Source organism: Copidosoma floridanum, unplaced genomic scaffold (assembly GCF_036245765.1).
Source record: "Copidosoma floridanum isolate Cflo_tuat_1 unplaced genomic scaffold, Cflo_Japanese_pri ptg000005l, whole genome shotgun sequence".
In the NCBI taxonomy this organism is placed as follows: domain Eukaryota; kingdom Metazoa; phylum Arthropoda; class Insecta; order Hymenoptera; family Encyrtidae; genus Copidosoma; species Copidosoma floridanum.
This window is the reverse complement of record NW_028321882.1, coordinates 6,573,617-6,591,431: the sequence shown is the minus strand read 5'-3', so window position 1 is coordinate 6,591,431 and position 17,815 is coordinate 6,573,617. Positions and strand designations below refer to the sequence as shown.

The window sequence follows — 17,815 nt, the reverse complement described above, 5'->3', positions numbered from 1 at the left end:
GAAAACACCTATTTTCCGTACACTTATTGCGAAAAAACTTGTACGCAACTCATGTGGGACGATTTCCCATACTCATGTGACAGACTCGCACTCGTTGCTGGTGACGGTAACTCGTGCCGTGCTATCCATTCGTGTGCTTAACTGGCACAAGTTCCCGTCAACTCCAGCCACTCATGCGAGTCAATCACAACTCATGCGGGATATCGTCTTTTCCGCACTTGTTACGTTAATAACTATTGTATAATAAAGAGAAGGGTTCTTACCTACTTTGTAGAATCCGCTTTCCGAAATGGTGCTGTTGATGCTGTAATAACGATAGAGTAGCCAAAAAAATGATTGTTTTGTCTCAAAAAAGTGTGGACCGCTTGCAGAGTGCATTTTTCAACTATGGTCTAACATCTGTGCAAATACCAGGTACAACAATGAGTGGGCTCGATGCAGAAAAAGTTGGTAAAATAAGCAAAAAAAATGACAGTGATGCTCACCCCTTTATAAATAAGATAGGGAAAGAAAATGACATGCTGATACGATCACAAAAAATGCCAAGGCATCACAAGATAACGGTCCCTCAAACGACGACGTCAATGAGGATGACGAGAAGTATAAAAAGACGGAAAGTCAGGATGCTCAGTTCATCAAAAGGCATCGAAAAAGTTTCGTTGAAAAGTTGCAGTTACTGTACGGAAATTGCGAGCTACTGGTAACTTTGAGTGGAGCAATAAATATACCATTATTATAGGTGGCTTCTACATACCACAGTCAAACATTGTTGATCTCGTAAACAATGCTTTAAGGGACAGCAAAAAATATATTTCAGTGGGGTGTGATTAGTTTGCTGTGGCACTTTGTAAGGCAGACATCCCGGAAGAGAGTGTCAGAAACGCTCAAGTTAAAAATTACTATTATATTACTGATTGACGACGACAATGACGACAATAAATCTAATTTACCAAATCACAGTTTAAGAACTACGTCTAATAAAGCGTCCAGTATGGCGATCTAATTAAAACATTAATCGATAATGCCTTAAACTACAGCAATATGGGTGACTAATCAATGAATACGTAGTTGAACTCAAAGCAATGCTGCCCTAATTTTTTATTGTGTATCTATGAGAATTGTAATATTTTGATCACATTGCACGATCCTCTTCAGTTCTTTAAAATGAATTAGGTGAAAATTAAAAGTAGACAAGATTCAAGCTCTAAATCAATTACCTTAAGGAACTTATATCTTAGCTGTAAGCGTTTACTAGGCCTGAAGAAGATCACACGATATGATCAAAATATTGCCATACTCATAGATACACAATAAAGAATTTTAAGCTTTCTATAGTTCCATCATATGTTACATGACAGTTGTGAGAAGTAGATGGAGCTTCAATTAAAGCTCAAAGTAGGGGTCTTCCTTTTTTCAACTCGCTTGGTGAGAGCTCTCACTTTGTGCTTCCTCCACAACTTTGCCTTGTAAGGTAGTTCATGCAAAACCAAAAACTGGGCTAGTAAGCTAAAACTTGGAAAAGTTGATTATTAATTCGTAGCACACCATTATGCATTATTTTAGATAGGTTAATAGAATAAAATAACGTGCACAAGCACAAAAAATCGTTTTCAATTGGGTTCTTATAGCCATCCGTAATTATGAGGCTAGAACTTTCTAGAAAATTTCTAATTGAAACTAAGATTTTAAAACCTTTTTGGGTGATTTCATAAACATTGCAGCTTATAGAACAAAATTTAAAAAATTTTTAATGATAAACTTTACATAGTACAGGTTATGGTTGTCGGTTTACAGGTTCACACAAAATGTCTACCGCCAATTTTGTAATAACGATATAAAGAAAGATATATTTATTACCTAACAACCTACAATAGTTCAAAATCAACAATTTTTTAATGCTATTTGTGAGATACAAATATATTTGTTGTATGCCTTTTTTTTCATACGTTATGTTGTCTTCAGAGTCACAGATAAACCAACATGAAGTAGTTGGTTGAATAACCAACCAACAATAGTAATGTCTTATACTTGTAAATGAAGTTGAACTTATAAACAGAGACATAATAGGCCAACCATGTAAAAAATAGACGTGGTAATCGATGAAAAAGACCGCTCATCTGATTTTTTAAGAAACTAGTATGTTATTTTTAATATTATTAAGTACACTGTAATAAAATTTCGAATTATTTGTCCATGGTATTTATTAGACACCGCAATTCTTAGATAATTTTCTATACTTACAGCATTTTTATTTGGCAATACACTTGCTCACTAATCTTTAAACTTGCTTAAAATTTCAAAACTCTTCTTATTAACCAATAATTAATTATAAGTCTTGTCTATTCATACAGTTTAAGAGCAACTTATTCACACGAACTACTATAACATACAGATTCAGATTACAGATTCTGAAAATCTAATTATGAATTGAAACGTACACGCACAATACACGATCATACTTGCTTTAATTAACGCTGTCCTGAATATGTTATCGATACAATTTTTTGTGCTAAAACGTGATTTACCACCTCCAATCGTCTTTTGTCCTACGACTAGTTTGACTCTTTCTATTAGAGAAAACTATGGTCATAAGATATAAAAAGAGTTTCTGCACTAAGAGAAAGAAAAATCTTACCTTTGTAGTAACTAAAAAGTACTAGAGCCCTTTTTTTATGCATCAAACAGGCTGGAAAATCTATCTGTGGTGGGGCTATGCCCCCCCCCCACCCCACATGCTTCATCTTAGCTAACCATGGAAAGCTCTTATCTAGGTGGTGGAAGCTCGTTGTGAGGTCATGGTGTTGCAACAACCACTTTTGAGAAATAATGGATCATCCAGTGGTAAGAATTTTTATAACTAACTTATACAAAAATATTTATAGAACGATTTCTCACTACGTAAAATACCCAGAGACAGACCCGCTCATCCATTATCAATAAACATGGCAGCTCTAACGATCACTCTGATAGATGGCTTAAGAATTGTGTTACAATTCGACAGATAAAAAGTACCGTTTAGCTTTTTCTGATGGGCTTTAATGGAGCAGAGGCAATCAATGATTAACGAAGCTGATTTACCATACTTTAGCAGGCAAATAAGAAGTAGGTTAACTGTGGAAATCGAGAGCAGCCATTTATGGCTAGACGCTCAAAGACATTGACGAGTTAAATAACATTATTCACACGACTTATGCCTTAGAAAAAATTGTTCACCAATCACAGGAAGATATTAAAAATGAGTTTCAGTTAGACTGCAAAGCTGTCATACCTTATGCTGACAGAATTTGCACCCAGAAAAAAAGAATTCTGAAGGCTAAAAGACTTAATGATAATCATAATGTAACTAAGGCTATTAAGAATATCCTTTTTTAAAGTATAGTCAAACGCTGTAAAAATAGACCAAAGCCCACAATTAAAATGAAACTGCCTCTTGCGAATATAAGGAAATAAGGTTACAAAGTTGCAATGACAATTAAAGCAGAAAAGTTATATACGTACAGAGAACTCTTATAAATTATTAGATAGAAATGAAGCAAGAAGAAGATAAAAAACGTTACATTAGAATTAAGGCCGGACTCGTGAGTCTGGTAAACATTCCGAAGGACATAGTTGACTTTACAAAACAGCCTACTGTAGTTTTAAAAAACAAAGCAAAAATGTAGCAACAATAGTGACAGTTGAACGTAAATTAAGTCCCAAAAATCTTTTACAAGCTGGCAATCTTAAAGAAACAATCCAACTTATTAGTTATACAATATAGTAGAGCATCCCACTGTTAATTGCTCCTTATGTGGGCCTTGAAAAAAAAAATTGCAAACTATGTAGAAAGACTAGTCATAATACAGATCAATACAGTACTAATTTTTAAATTTGTGACAACTGAAGTTGCACAGACATCAATTGCTCTAAATTAACAATTACTTTGACTACTAGCACTTTTCGCATAAAATTGGGCCATCAAAGCAACAAATATCTATTGAACTGAATGATGTGTCAAATTATGTAGCTCAAGACTCCTTTAATAGATAAACCTTGACACTGCTACGCTTTTTTTGTCTACTATTAGAAGAAGACAACTTAACAACAAGCGATGAATTAAAAAAATAACTATAGTATTGAGCAACCAAATTCACTTAAACTCTACCTACATGACAGCTGAGTGAATGCATTAAAACATACTGTCAACCATTGGTATGTACTTTATATATATATTTCTTTCAAGAGCGATCGAGTTAATTTTATGATAGACTCCAGTGAGCACAAAAACAAAATCACAGTCAGCAGTTTAGCTTTTCATACTAATATTGACACTACCACACCCATAAAACTCCATGAAATTACCAACGAGAGAATGATGAAATATCTCATGAAACTATAGACGTTATACTCTTTAAGCTTAAAGTGATGTTTAATGTGGTCAGTAAAATATTACCAATACCAAACAACGCAATACTAGAGGTAAATTTTCTTAAAGAATAAAAATGTGAAATAGATCGTGAATATAAACTGCTTAAGTTCTCGGAAAGAAAAACCGTATTAAACCGTGTTTAACTAACATCTATAAAGTTATTATTAACAAAACCAAAGAAGAGCTGTTGTAATTAAACATATATAAGCCAAAAATTTCGATTTCAATAGACACAAGTTTAAAAATTAGTGTGGTAGAAAAGCTATAATTATAAAAACTGTACAGTCAAAAAAATTGAATTAAACGTATAAAAGAAATTGGAAGCAAACAAAAAAGTATAGAATAGACAACTATTGACTTCAAAACTCTAAAGACTAAATTCCAAATAATACCAAAAATTGTCTTAGTGAATCTGATACTAATTAAAACAAATCTGAATGAGAAGTCAAACGGTTCAATAATCACTTCATTGTCTAGCTTTGTTTTGTAGCTGACGCTTCCCTTAGCCTTAGAAAAAGGGTGACATATTAGGGTACCGTTTGTAAAATCTTTAAAGAATGAAGCATACCTGGAACAATAGAAAATAGTTAATGCTTTTTTTAATCAAAAACGTAAGAATCATGACGACAGCGATAGCATTAGTAACAAAAATGTGAAATTCAAAGAAAATGAGATCTGCCAATTAAAAGAAATCATTAGCTTAACTTATTTACAAAAAAATGGAATAGATCTAGCTAACAGACTACTTAACCATAATTATAACTGCTCTTATAGTGAAAAAAATCAAGTTAATACTAAAAGCGTTGCTTCACATCTTATACATACTACTAATGACATGCCCATAGCTACGAAGCAGTATCAACTACCCGACGCATAAAAGACCAGAGTCAAACGCCAAGTACAAAACTTACTAGAAGAAACAACTACTAGGTCATCTTAATCTGGCTTTAAGACTCATCTTTGAATTGTGCCAAAGGAAAGTTCCGATAGGACAACTAAGTAGTGCATAGCCTTTGATTTCAGAACTCTAAACAAGAAGACGATACCTATGAGATTAGCACTTTCAAATATAACCAACGCATTAAACCAAGTTGGGCATTTGGAATTTAACATGCGATCGATTATAAGCCGGGGTTGTATGGATTCTTGATGCAACTAGATAATGCGCATAAGACATCTTTTCTTACTGTAAATTAAGATTATTAATTTTTAAGAATGACATTGGAATTACAAAATGCAGTCATAGAATGTCAGCCAGCTATGACTAAAATACTTGTAAAAATAATTATCGTTGGAGTCTTTGTGTACATGGACAACATTGTTACCCTAGAGAATCATGACAAATCATTTATCCAATCTATTAACCAACTAAAAAAAAACCTATTTAAAGATAGAATAAACTTAATGCATCCTGATTAAAAAAAAAGAAAATATTTAGGATACGTTAGTACTGGAAATGGACTCAGCTTAATTTCAAAGAAAATGAATGCAGTAGAAATATACCTAGAACCAACAAATATTGGAAATGGTTAAAAAATTTTTTGATCTGAAGGATACTATAGCTGATTTGTACTAAGGTTAGCTAAAATAGCAAAACCACTGATTAAACTTTCGTAATTAAACACTAACCAAACATTTATACGGGAGTTACCAAGTAAAAAACGAGATTTTTTTCATACCAGCAGATACGTTTTGCTATGTTATAGATATCTTATTGCAAAGTAAGAGTGGTAGTGATTTTCCTATCGCGTATACATTTCGCATGCCAACAGACCCCAATTTGTATGACAATGAATAGAAAAAGAAATGTTAGCAGTTCTTCACGCAGTGCTAATTTTTCTCTCCTATGCGTTCTCGTTCGTGTCCTATGCGTCCTCGCAAGAACTACAAAGAAGTAAAGGCTTAAAAAAAAAGTAGATCCATAAAACATCCTATGAATATAGAGCCTCGGGGAAGAACGAAGTGACTGAGAAGAGAATCAAAGTATTTAGTACAGACTTGTAAGCTTAATTCAATAAACATGATGGACAAAAGTAATTCAATACTTGCAATAAAACGACTTAAAGAATATTTTGATCATAAGTCAGATAACATTGTGTATTTTATGACCACCATTAAATCACCGTGTAATTAAGGTGCAAGAAAGGTAATTGAGGACAATAAGATGTTTACTGAGTAAGAGATCCAGCTTAAAAAAATTAAAAAACACAAAAATCATTGCAAGAGCACTTTTTAGAACGTTAAAAGCAAAGATAAAAATTTAATATCTTGCAAAATGCAGAAGTCTCCTTGTCAAAGACACAGAGACTAGAATCTACAAAAATTCTACTAGAAAGGTAGAAAATATCATATCTATTGTCAGATCCAACAGTACCTAGAATGGCAAGGAAAAAGGTTAGTTAGACTACAATTTAAGCAATCCATACTAATAACAGATACCTCTAGAATAGTATTTAAGAAAGTTTACTTAGATATCGTTGGATACCAACCTGGGACAAAGAACAAAAGCAAATACATCTCAACTATGTAGGGCCAACTGTAAAAATTCTGCATAACTGAATAGTTATTAAATGCAAAATCTGCAACGATTTCTGATGTTTTTATAAGGCATTTCGTTCGTTTTTTTAAGGCCACTAAGGTGATACTAACTTATCAATGAAAAAATTTCTGAACTACTTTGATACTAGGAGTTAGTTGCTAAAGGCTTAAAAATCGAAAAGATACAAGCGATAGCTTCTTACTCCCAATCTAACAACAATTACATCACACAACAGATAATGATCTGACGCAATACGCCAACAGTAGTAAAGACTGTACCAATTTCATTGAGACTTTATTGTTAACTTAGTTCGTAAGATAAGCAATACGGAAAAATTTTCGATTACTAAATTTTTCGTATCATGAATAGAATCTTGGAAATACTGTGTTCTAAATCCCAACAAGCAGCTTCGTAGGGAGGGTGATTATCTACAGTAATTAAAGACAGGTAAAAACAAAATTTTATAAATCACTTTTCCGGCCCTAATAAGATTTTAGAAGTATGAGATAATCATAACGTTGAGATTCAGGCCAACAAACAGCACAAGACTTACCATGCGAATAGATTAGGAATTTTTTGTATGTTACTAAAGGTTAACAGAATTTTAAGTTGTATGAGTACATCAATTCATAACTACTCAGCTTAAATTCTAATTTTAGAACCATAAATATGTTGATTTACGTTCAAGCTCTTTAAACCTTGACGATTACTAGCCACTTACTTATAGTTTATAACTGAAAATCGAAGACGCTCGTTATTACAACTTTACATATCTCAGTCGTAGACACATCTGGAATTACCACCTGCACAACAAACGTAACTAATGGTCACATCTAAATCTGGCATGTGAATGAATACGTATTTACTTTAATTAAGCATATATAATGCTGATAAAACCGTGAACCTCCTACTGTAGGATATTTTTGCAGAACTTAAAAATCATAAATAGTTCATAAAGTCTAGACATACTATTAGTCAAGAAGACTGTGAAGTAATGATAAGCAAGGAAATTTATGTACATGGTAAATTTTAATTCATGGAGATCCAAAAAAAATCTTTTATAGAGCTGATCAGCCTATTTTCTCTCGTGGCACCTTTTACACCAACTGCTATGATTCATAGAAAAATTTAACAGTCATTAGCAAGATTTAATTCAGTGTATAGAGGTATGAGGCCCACGTGGATTGAAGACAAGATGGGTAGTCAGCTTTGGACAGTGCTTCGATCAGGATCAAATCAGCATATTCTGGATGATCTGAATTAAATCTAAATGTTACGTTGAACAAAATAGTATGTTATTTTGAGGGGTAGCTACAAGAATGTACAATACAGACGATAAAGAAAAACAAGTCCTTAACTTTTTATTGTCAAATTAGGTTATCTTTACCCTAGCTGTGAGATCTCAGCTAAATATTTGTGGATATAGTGTAATTAGTTCTGAACACCCCAAGTGACTTATTTCAAGAATAAGGAGGTGCTATTATTCGTCACTAACTCTCACGTAAGTACCGACACTATAAGTTTTTCATTCTACGTAAACTCAGCGTAAATCTACGTAGACATTTTCACGATTAAGTACAAAAACTGTACAGAGACATAATAATGCAACTTTTTAGGGTTAAGTGATCATTTTTCTTATTTCTGGAGTAGATCAAGATGGGTTTTAAGTGCTTGGACTGCCAGAGAAATTAAAACTCCCACTTGCACTGAGATCAACGTCAAATACTACCTGAGAACGTGCTAAATCACCCAACTTAGCAACTAGCAAAGTAAACAGCAGCAAAAACCTCGACGAATTGCCTAGTCAGCCAACTACAACTTCCTTTAGTACTATATTTTAAAACTATTAAATAATTAAACTTTAAATAAAACAGTCATCTTCACATGAAGATGCCCGTTGGACCCATCATTAGCATTCAGAAATGCCAGTGCTGGCGTCATACTATTTTTTGACATGCCACATATCTTGAAAGTAATTACAGAAGCAGGTATAAATGGACACCTGCAACATTCAGGATACAGATAGTGCATTCATCTACAAGGGGTCACTTGAATCTTTCTTTGCAAACTAACTGCTGTCTTTATGAAACAAAATTACTGCGAATCTGACTAATGCGGTGAAACAAAGGGTATCACAGCCACAGAATCCTCTCATCCCATATCATTAATCTAATTCTCCTTACAATCCTATTATGATCCGTAGAAAAATCAGTACCAAGTTAATTTAAGAAATGAGCTTAAAATACAAAAGACCAACTTAATCTCAATACCACAGGGCTAAAAGGCGATAACCAACTTATCGGGATACATTGAATTAAACGTATAAAAGAAATTGGAAGCAAACAAAAAAATATAGAATAGACAACTATTGACTTCAAAACTCTGAAGACCTGCACAACTGCCACCATAAATACTTAAAAATAAGCTTTTTCACTTTTTTCTTTCCTTAGTCAATAATTAAAAACTAATACATTGCAAACAAATACGTTTGAACATGTCTAAATTTGAAAATTGTTAATAAGTATAAGAAATCATTTTAAAAATTATGTACGAAATTATAAATAAAATTTAAATATTATTAATATAAAAGTATATAATTATAATGTATACATCGAAGTTTCGTTTATAAGTACAGGACAATAACTCAACGAAAGGTATAACATTACAACATTACAACATTTAGCAGAAAGGTGCATAAATTTGGCTGAAGAAAATAACATCTTTCGTTCTATTCAAAGTATTCTAAGTTAAATTCATGTAGGTCATTTCAGCTATAATTCCTTTTTTCTTGATTCGACCTTTTATTGCAGATTTTAACAGATTTTCAATCAAAGTTGTGTTTTAAGTTTTAAAATATATTCAAAAACCATTAACTTTTTTTTGAATATTAATGTGTTTCTTTATACGATGTATAAAAGCACGTTTCGTCTATCTGATACACTTAAACGGAGAGTCTCTGCAAAAGAACTTGTATATGACCTCAGTATCCTCAAGTGTACCAGTTTTGTATTGATCTAATTGTTGAATTTTTCTTAGAAACTTTTTAAATTACCGCAAAACTTGAATGCTATAAGGTCCTATTAAACATTTCTTTATTACTTTTTTTTGTGAAACAATATTAGTGGGAAGTATTTAGGATTTATGTTTGTCACTAGGTATTTTTTTTTAAATCAATATTTTTACAAATCTAAAATTTTATGTTTGATGTATTTGTTATGAAAGGTAGGAAAACAATCGCTATGCAGCAGAGACTAACTTGTATAACTAATGATGTTTCTGTGGAAAGACCTATGTGATACTAACAAATCGCAGATGACAAAGTTAAAAGCAACTTTTTTTTACGATAGTGGGTGGTTAGCATTGAATTCTTTATACCAATTGGTGATTGTCTGATAATTTTATATAATAAGATTTATATCAAAAAAAGTAATACTAGTTATTACTTGCAACTTATGTCATTATGACTTCCATTATTACTTACTTGATAGAGGTACTGTTATCAGCAGTATTATTATCGTTAATTATATTATTTTCATTTATAGTATGCTTTGTGCCTACGTATTTAGTTTGAGCTCAGCTTATTTAACGTTTTTTTATTAATAATTTTAAGAAAAATAAAACAAATGAAGAAACGTTAATAGAAATACAAAGTTTATATTATAAGTTTCTAAGTGAAAAAATTTACCTCCAGATCAAAAGAGGAGGGGTATGCTGAAACATGGTGTTAAATCAGCTATCTACAGAGATGGAGAAAAGGATTTCCGTAATTACTTCGTTAAAGAACAGACTAAGAAAGGTAAGCTAGTCTGCTGTAACAACTTTAAGTGACTTAATATGACACTGAAGCCTGATATATACAAGTCTGAGGATTGGAGACTCTTTATCGACTCGTCAACCCACAGCTTTAAAGCAGTGTTGCTCAGTAATGAAAATGTATTTGTACCGGTGCTGATCGCTCACTTAACCCGGTTGAAAGAGAAATACATGAACTTGAAATTACTTTTCAAAAAAAACCATTATTTACCAACAGACTTGTATGTGGTGATCTAAAAATCTTATCCGTGATTTTGGGACAACAATCGGGATTCGATTAGACATCCTGCTATCTCTGCTTATGGGATAGTAAGGATCGCGAAAACCACTTTAAAAAATCAAAATGGGATTTAAGACTGACATTTCAGACAAGAGCACACAACATCATCGCTAAGCCACTCGTGAAACCATCAGAAATCCTGATTCCCCCACTTCACATCAAACTTGGACTCATAAAACAATTCGTTAAGGCACTTGATGAAAATGAAAATTGCTTTCAATATTTGTGTCAAAAACTCTATCAAATTTCAGATGCCAAGTTTAAAGAAGGGATTTTTAATGGACCCCACACACCCAAAATGTTGAGGGATCCTCAATTTGTTACAACAACGATAGGTCCTGAAAAATCTGCTTGGCAAAGTTTTTAAGAAGTTGCCAAAAATTTTATAGGGAATAACAGGAGACATGATTACCAAAACACAGTTGCAAGACTTGTCATAAACTACCGTGAGTTGAAGTGTCATATAAATTACAAACTTCATTTTCTTGATTCTCATTTAGATAAATTTCCAGAGAATTGTGGAGATTTGAGTCATGAGCAAAGAGAGAGGTTTCATCAGGATATCAAAAAAGTGGAGAGGAAAAATCAAGGCTGTTGGGATATCAATATGTTAGCTGACTACTGCTGGACCTTGCTAAAAGAGGATCAAGAAAGAAAAAGAAAGAGACGGAACCATCTTCCGAGAATAAATAGTTACAATTTTTATTCATACAAATTTCCGATTTCAGGTCCATATTAATTAGAAAGTTATCATTTTGTACATTGAACAGTGGTGAAGACAAAGAGAGAAAGATGCAAGATAGTTGAAATTATATTGACAGGATCTATTTTCATAAAGAATTTTTTCCAATTTACGGTTACGTTCCTAGTATTATTAATGATGAGTACATCTTGTTACCTGGTTCTTCGAGATCATGAGAGTAAATGTGGATTACGCAATTACCTAGGGTTTACCCCTAGCTAGGGGAAAAGCTTAAGGTGATGGACTAAATCTGACCTTGGATTTGGATTCAGCGCACCCAAAAACCTAAAAGTATACAGATCTTGTCTGAAACTCAGATAGCTTTTTTTTGTGTGCCTGCGTTATTTTTATGATATTGTGCCATTGTATGCTGTTAATAGTCGTCAACTCATAAAATATTAATACAAATTATACCCAATCAATTTAGATACACTTATTTCTAAGATAATTGCACTACCGTCCTACACAATATTGTTTTATAGAAGGTATTTTTATACTAAAAATTATATTGTTTGCCATATAATTTTATAGAAGTATAACTTTGTACTTAGGTACCCAAGCACCCACTGTCTACTGGTTTTGTATCTACTGAAGGAAAAAATTCTTTTAGACACAGGTCTTTTTTCACCCTTTATTATGAGCCTTAAGTTACAATTCTGCTAGACAAAAAAAGTAGGGGCATCCTAATTTTTTTACAAGGGATACCTATAATCTTAAAATATAAATGAGAACACTGCTTTTAACTTTAAATTTTGCTTCTAAATGCAGAGTACAGTAGAGTAATGTGAATTAATATTTGTTAAAGGTTTTACTACGTAACAAACAACAATTTCATGACACGCCACTTAATTTTTCTAAAGTTTTGTCATTCCCGTTACAAAAGATACAGTGTTGATGGTTCCAGCAAGTTAAGTTTAATTTTTATTTAAAGTTTTACAAAATTTTGTTACCTAAAGTTGTGAAAAAATGTAATTTTATTAATAATAGCTCAAGGTTTTGACAAAAGTGACAGCAGTAATGATACTGTAAACAAGATTGAGAATTGTAGAAGATTAGGCAGCCACACTCATTTTATTGTCTTGTTTATAAATCAAATTATTTCAGTAGTTCAAATTAAATACACTATAATAATTAAAAATACCCACCTAATTTTTTTAACTGATATGAAACATGCGGGTGAAGGCATTGAGAGGCCCCAGCAACTATCGCAGCATCGCACTGTCCATTTTTTATGGCAATATATGCTTTTTCTAATGCTGTGCCTGATCCTGTATCTCCATTATCAATATTAATACTTGATCCATTTAAGCCCAAGAAGAACGAGATTCTATTTGGCAGCATCGCTTTACTGGAGCCCATGATTCCGAAACCACTTTGCTAAAAAGTTTTTGTATGTTATATTATTCGTAAGTTATTATAATTATTAAAATTAAATACATAAACTGAAATGGCCTACGCTTATAAAAAAGTTTTAATTTGAGTTTTGCTTTAAAAAGTACTGATGAACAAAAGTGACACACTACGCTACAAAAGCAACTAAAAAGCCACTGCAAAAAATTTTATCCTTTATTTAGTGACGTTTTCTTATAAGCTTTAACTATAAGTATAAATTTTTTTGCGTTATAACAGCTACATTAAATAGCGATTATAAAACTGTATTATTCACACACCAACATGACTTTTTTTGATTTTATAAGATGCTGTTTTCTTATCAAAAAGTTCCTACATATTAAAGGTTGTAATATGCACTATGCTAAAATTAAATATTATTTTTTAAACTTATGAAGTACACTAAAAAATTACAATTACTTATTCTCAATCTTATTTATGAGTTGTAGCACATCTAATATGCTAAAAAAGTTATATAGTGTTATTAAAATCTATTCAAGCTGTTCAAAATCGTGACCACATACATGTACAAATATCATAATGATTAACGAAATTATCATCTTACTTTTCTGTGGTATCTAGTATCTGAAAATAGAAAAAAATGACAGAGTTGATCATAATCTATTTATAAGTTTTAAGATAGGACTTAATGCATAATAAGGTAATTTTCATAAAATTCTCATGCCAAATTTGATGATACGTTACATATTTCTGGATTAAATAACCTAACATAACACGAAAGAAAAAAAAATTTTTTTTATTCAATTCTTACAATGGTCAAAATTAATTTCCAAGAAATAGAATTAACATTCGTTGTGCATCAAGCAATACGTATATCAAGTTTTACATTCTTATTCAGAATATTAACTCTCTAGGCTATTAACAAAAACTACAATTACTAACAAACTATAAGAAAAATTACTTACATGGACTACACGTTTAGTATTAACATCCACTACAGTCCAATTAAAACTGGCAACAGTCACTATGCTTCAAGCAAAAAGTGTTAACACTCATAACGCTTCAGCTGAAAATATGACAATTAGCAATCTCTTCCATTAAAACAAGTAACACCTACTGCGCTTCGAGAAAAAGTATCAATATTTAGGGGCTTCTACTGTGAGTATCATGCTCAAAGAGCTCTTCTATTAAAAGAAGCAACACTTATTCTACTACAATTCAAAGTATTAACGCCCTTATTTCTGGATCAATTGAGCATATATTCTAAAATAAAATATGTAAGACTTTTTTTGTCTTGTGTGATTTTTTTTACGTGCCAGATAACAGATTTTTTTAAATCAAAGTATAATCCACAAAATTTACAAATGCAATAAGATAACTGCCTAACTATCTAAGGGCAATGCACATCGTAAAGTATCTTAAACAAAAAAAAATATATTTTACGATTATCTTAATGAAGAGATTAAAATATTGATATAAGATAATATGTCAAGTAAAGTTGACAGTTAGTTAAGTAATTTTAATATTTTAAGGGCCATTTTCATTACATTAAACAAATATTTTTAAACTTCCTGCTTTAATATTTGTACTTTCGTTAACTTGCTTATTTTTTTTGAGATGCATTCAAGATATATTTTTATACATATAAAATGATAAATAACTGAACTTAAAAAAACAAGGGCTTGTTACTACTATAGCGAAGTAATTTAGAATATCAATTCGTGTGAACAACAACAACATGAATCAGTTAAATAAGGTTAGGTAACTTAAAAGTACAAAATATAACTATTTAAAAGAAAAAATGTTGACATTACTCTTATCGGTATGAAAAAATTTTTTAAATTGTCTCTTTCTTACAGCAGTTTTGGGTTTCAAAGATTAGGTTATAGTTCTAACACATCTGCAAGGTTTATTTTGATCCTTCAATCGTACTTTAAGTTCACACCACATCACATCGAACTTTCCTTATTGATTGGTTCTGTTTATGATTCGTACCGTTCCTTGACAGCAAGAAATATTTTCTTAAAGACAAGTCATTTACACGTGATGTAACAAATAAATCCAGCCCTACCCTCCCCCCCCACAGCTACAACTCCTCACGGTGATTAGAACCCCTTTTCTCTTTCTCAGTGTGACGTCATTCGTTAATGACCTAAACTAGTGAACCTACATTTTGATTTCGTGGTTTTACACTTATTTTAGCCAAAAGTGTTAACACATTCATTTCACTCATTAAAAGGAAGGAGGGTTAATAATAAACAGCGTGACAGGCTGGGGCAGAGGGGGAGTAAGGGGTAAAAGACTTAAAAAAATCAGTGTGATGTAATTTGTTAATAGCCTAGATTATTAGAAAAATGTCTCGCGTCGTAAACGGCATATCATTTTATAGTTTTTACTATTCACTATTTGAGCATGTAAAACAAGATAAGCTCATTAAGGCGTGTATCTAATTACATGAAGAATAAACTCTTAGCTGATCCTGATGTTTTGACTTTTTTCCAACGTTTGAGTAAACGTTTACTCCATTCTACATTTGGATTACAGCTTTTATTTATGGCCAGTAATTTTTCATATTTTAGACTTGCAGAGTAAGTACTTGTCCAACTGTTTTTTTTTAAATAAATAAATAACAAATATGAGTTCTTAGCTTTAATCTAGGGCCAGTAATGTTTTTGTGAATGACCCCTAAAAAACAGAGGATAAAATAAAACCATGCATTACAATTGTTGTAACCAACAATACTTGTTATCAAACTGTAGTTATATACATCTCAAAAATGTTTATAAATTTTTAAATGCCCGTGGTATGACCTCTATTTTTTTGTTCTAAGACTACGATTACTTTTACTAAGCTTGTACCGAGAGGTCAACGTTGCGATGAATCAGCTCATTTTGGTGATCCGCACGCCAGCCATGTGACTGCTAGTATTTCTGCAGAGCTTAAGCAGTGCCTTGGTGGCGACAGTTGTTGTAGTTTTTTTGTTGTTTTACTACCTGACTGGATGCTAGAACATTTGGTCCTTGACGTCAAAGTATTGTATTGTTTTTCAAGTTTTGAGAGTAATTATATACATTTCTGCTTCTCATAGCACTACTTTTCCAAATAATATTGTTTCAACTAAGGATGCGCAGAAATGAGAGCTTCATTTGACAGGCTTATTTTTTTCTGATCTGACAGGTACGTTGTACGTATACTTGAAATTTGTTTGGTTTTTTTTTTTTTAAACAATCAAAATTAATTAAAGTCATTATGATTATCGTTATAATAAGATAGTGATGTTATATAAGCATCACTGGGTTTGTTTTATAATTTTTTATGTTGTTTACACGTGTAAAATAAATACCTTTATACAATAAGAGAAACGTTTCTCATCCTATAGTTGTAAGATGAAACGTTTGCTCACAACTAAGTAAGTATTGAAAGCTTATAAAGACGTAGGACTCTCTTTCTTGTGCTGGACAATCCACACGTATACTTTCGTTATTATTTCCGTAAGTTAGGACTTTTTATTTAAATGAAACTGCTTATCTCTAATTAAATATATAATTTGCAAAATTAATCCGAAGTTATATTTATCACACCAATTTGCAAAATTTATCCTAAGTTATATTTGCTGCACCAATCTCATTTGTATTATTTATGTATTACTTAATTTGTTTAATGTTGAAAAACGCTGAACACGTCTTGTATATTTTTTTTACTATTTTGTCCTTGTCAAAGTAAACAGTTAAGAATCGGTCTTTCTTCGTATTTGTGCATACACTCGTATTTAATTTTTTGCACCATTTTTTGTCAATTTTGGTGTTTGATGCACTACTCACGTGATCGCAATCGTTTTAGAATTAAGGTTGCGCAACAGTGTAGTGACACATCATAAAATCAATCAGTATACTCGCGTTTTGGTAATCCATGTATTGCTTACAGATTTATGAGGGCCTTTGGAGAGTTGGCGTTAAAACTATCCATGCGAAAATAAGTTGATTTGCCACTGCAGTGAAAAACTGTGGGCCATAGCTGTATCCATACCTTTATCATATGTATCTAGTTATAGGATAGTGTCACGTTCTAAGTTCACTTGCTTTCTTAATCTACTGCCTTGGCTGTCCTCAGTACCTATCTTCTTAGTTTTCTTCATTTAATGATCACGACACCACTATTCAAGATTTAACTCAACTACGTACACGATTGTCTCGTTTCCTTTATGTCCAGACTGAAGCCTACTAATGCTTCTTCTTTAATAAGGCCACCAATTTCCTAAACTTATGTGAGTCCAATGATTTCAGCGAGTTTTTTTCATTGTGGTTTAAAAAAACTTTTTTTAGGAGTCTGCTCAATAGTTAACTGACTGATTCAAGGCGTTACATTCCTGACCAACTTCTCAATTTGTTTTTGAGATACTGGGGCTTTTGTCTTAATTTTTTTCTTTTTTTTAAATATTGTATTGAAATTATTTTTGTACTGCGATTCGGATTATATTAAATTATAAAGTTGTTTATTCCAAAGTACGACTACACCAACTTTACTTCATAATATTGTTGTGTGTTAATGCTACGATTCATATTTGTATCTTGTTCTTTACTTGGTTGTATGTTAGTTAACTTGTTATTATTATTATAATTCGATTTTATATTTAAAGCTTTTAACAGCTGTGTATTTTATATAAACATTATTTCTCAAAACTAT

The 17,815-nt window shown here is 31.9% G+C and overlaps 1 protein-coding gene across 1 annotated transcript in view; it reads right to left on the bottom strand.

The window, feature by feature from the left end:
• LOC106638276 (fatty acid synthase-like) overlaps nt 1-17,815 on the bottom strand; it is a 1,454,996-nt gene that overhangs the window by 1,250,092 nt on the left and 187,089 nt on the right. Inside the window, exon 5 of the mRNA XM_089598131.1 lies at nt 12,928-13,159. Coding sequence (XP_089454257.1) covers nt 12,928-13,159 — 232 coding nt within the window. The remainder of the gene's footprint in view (nt 1-12,927; nt 13,160-17,815) is intronic.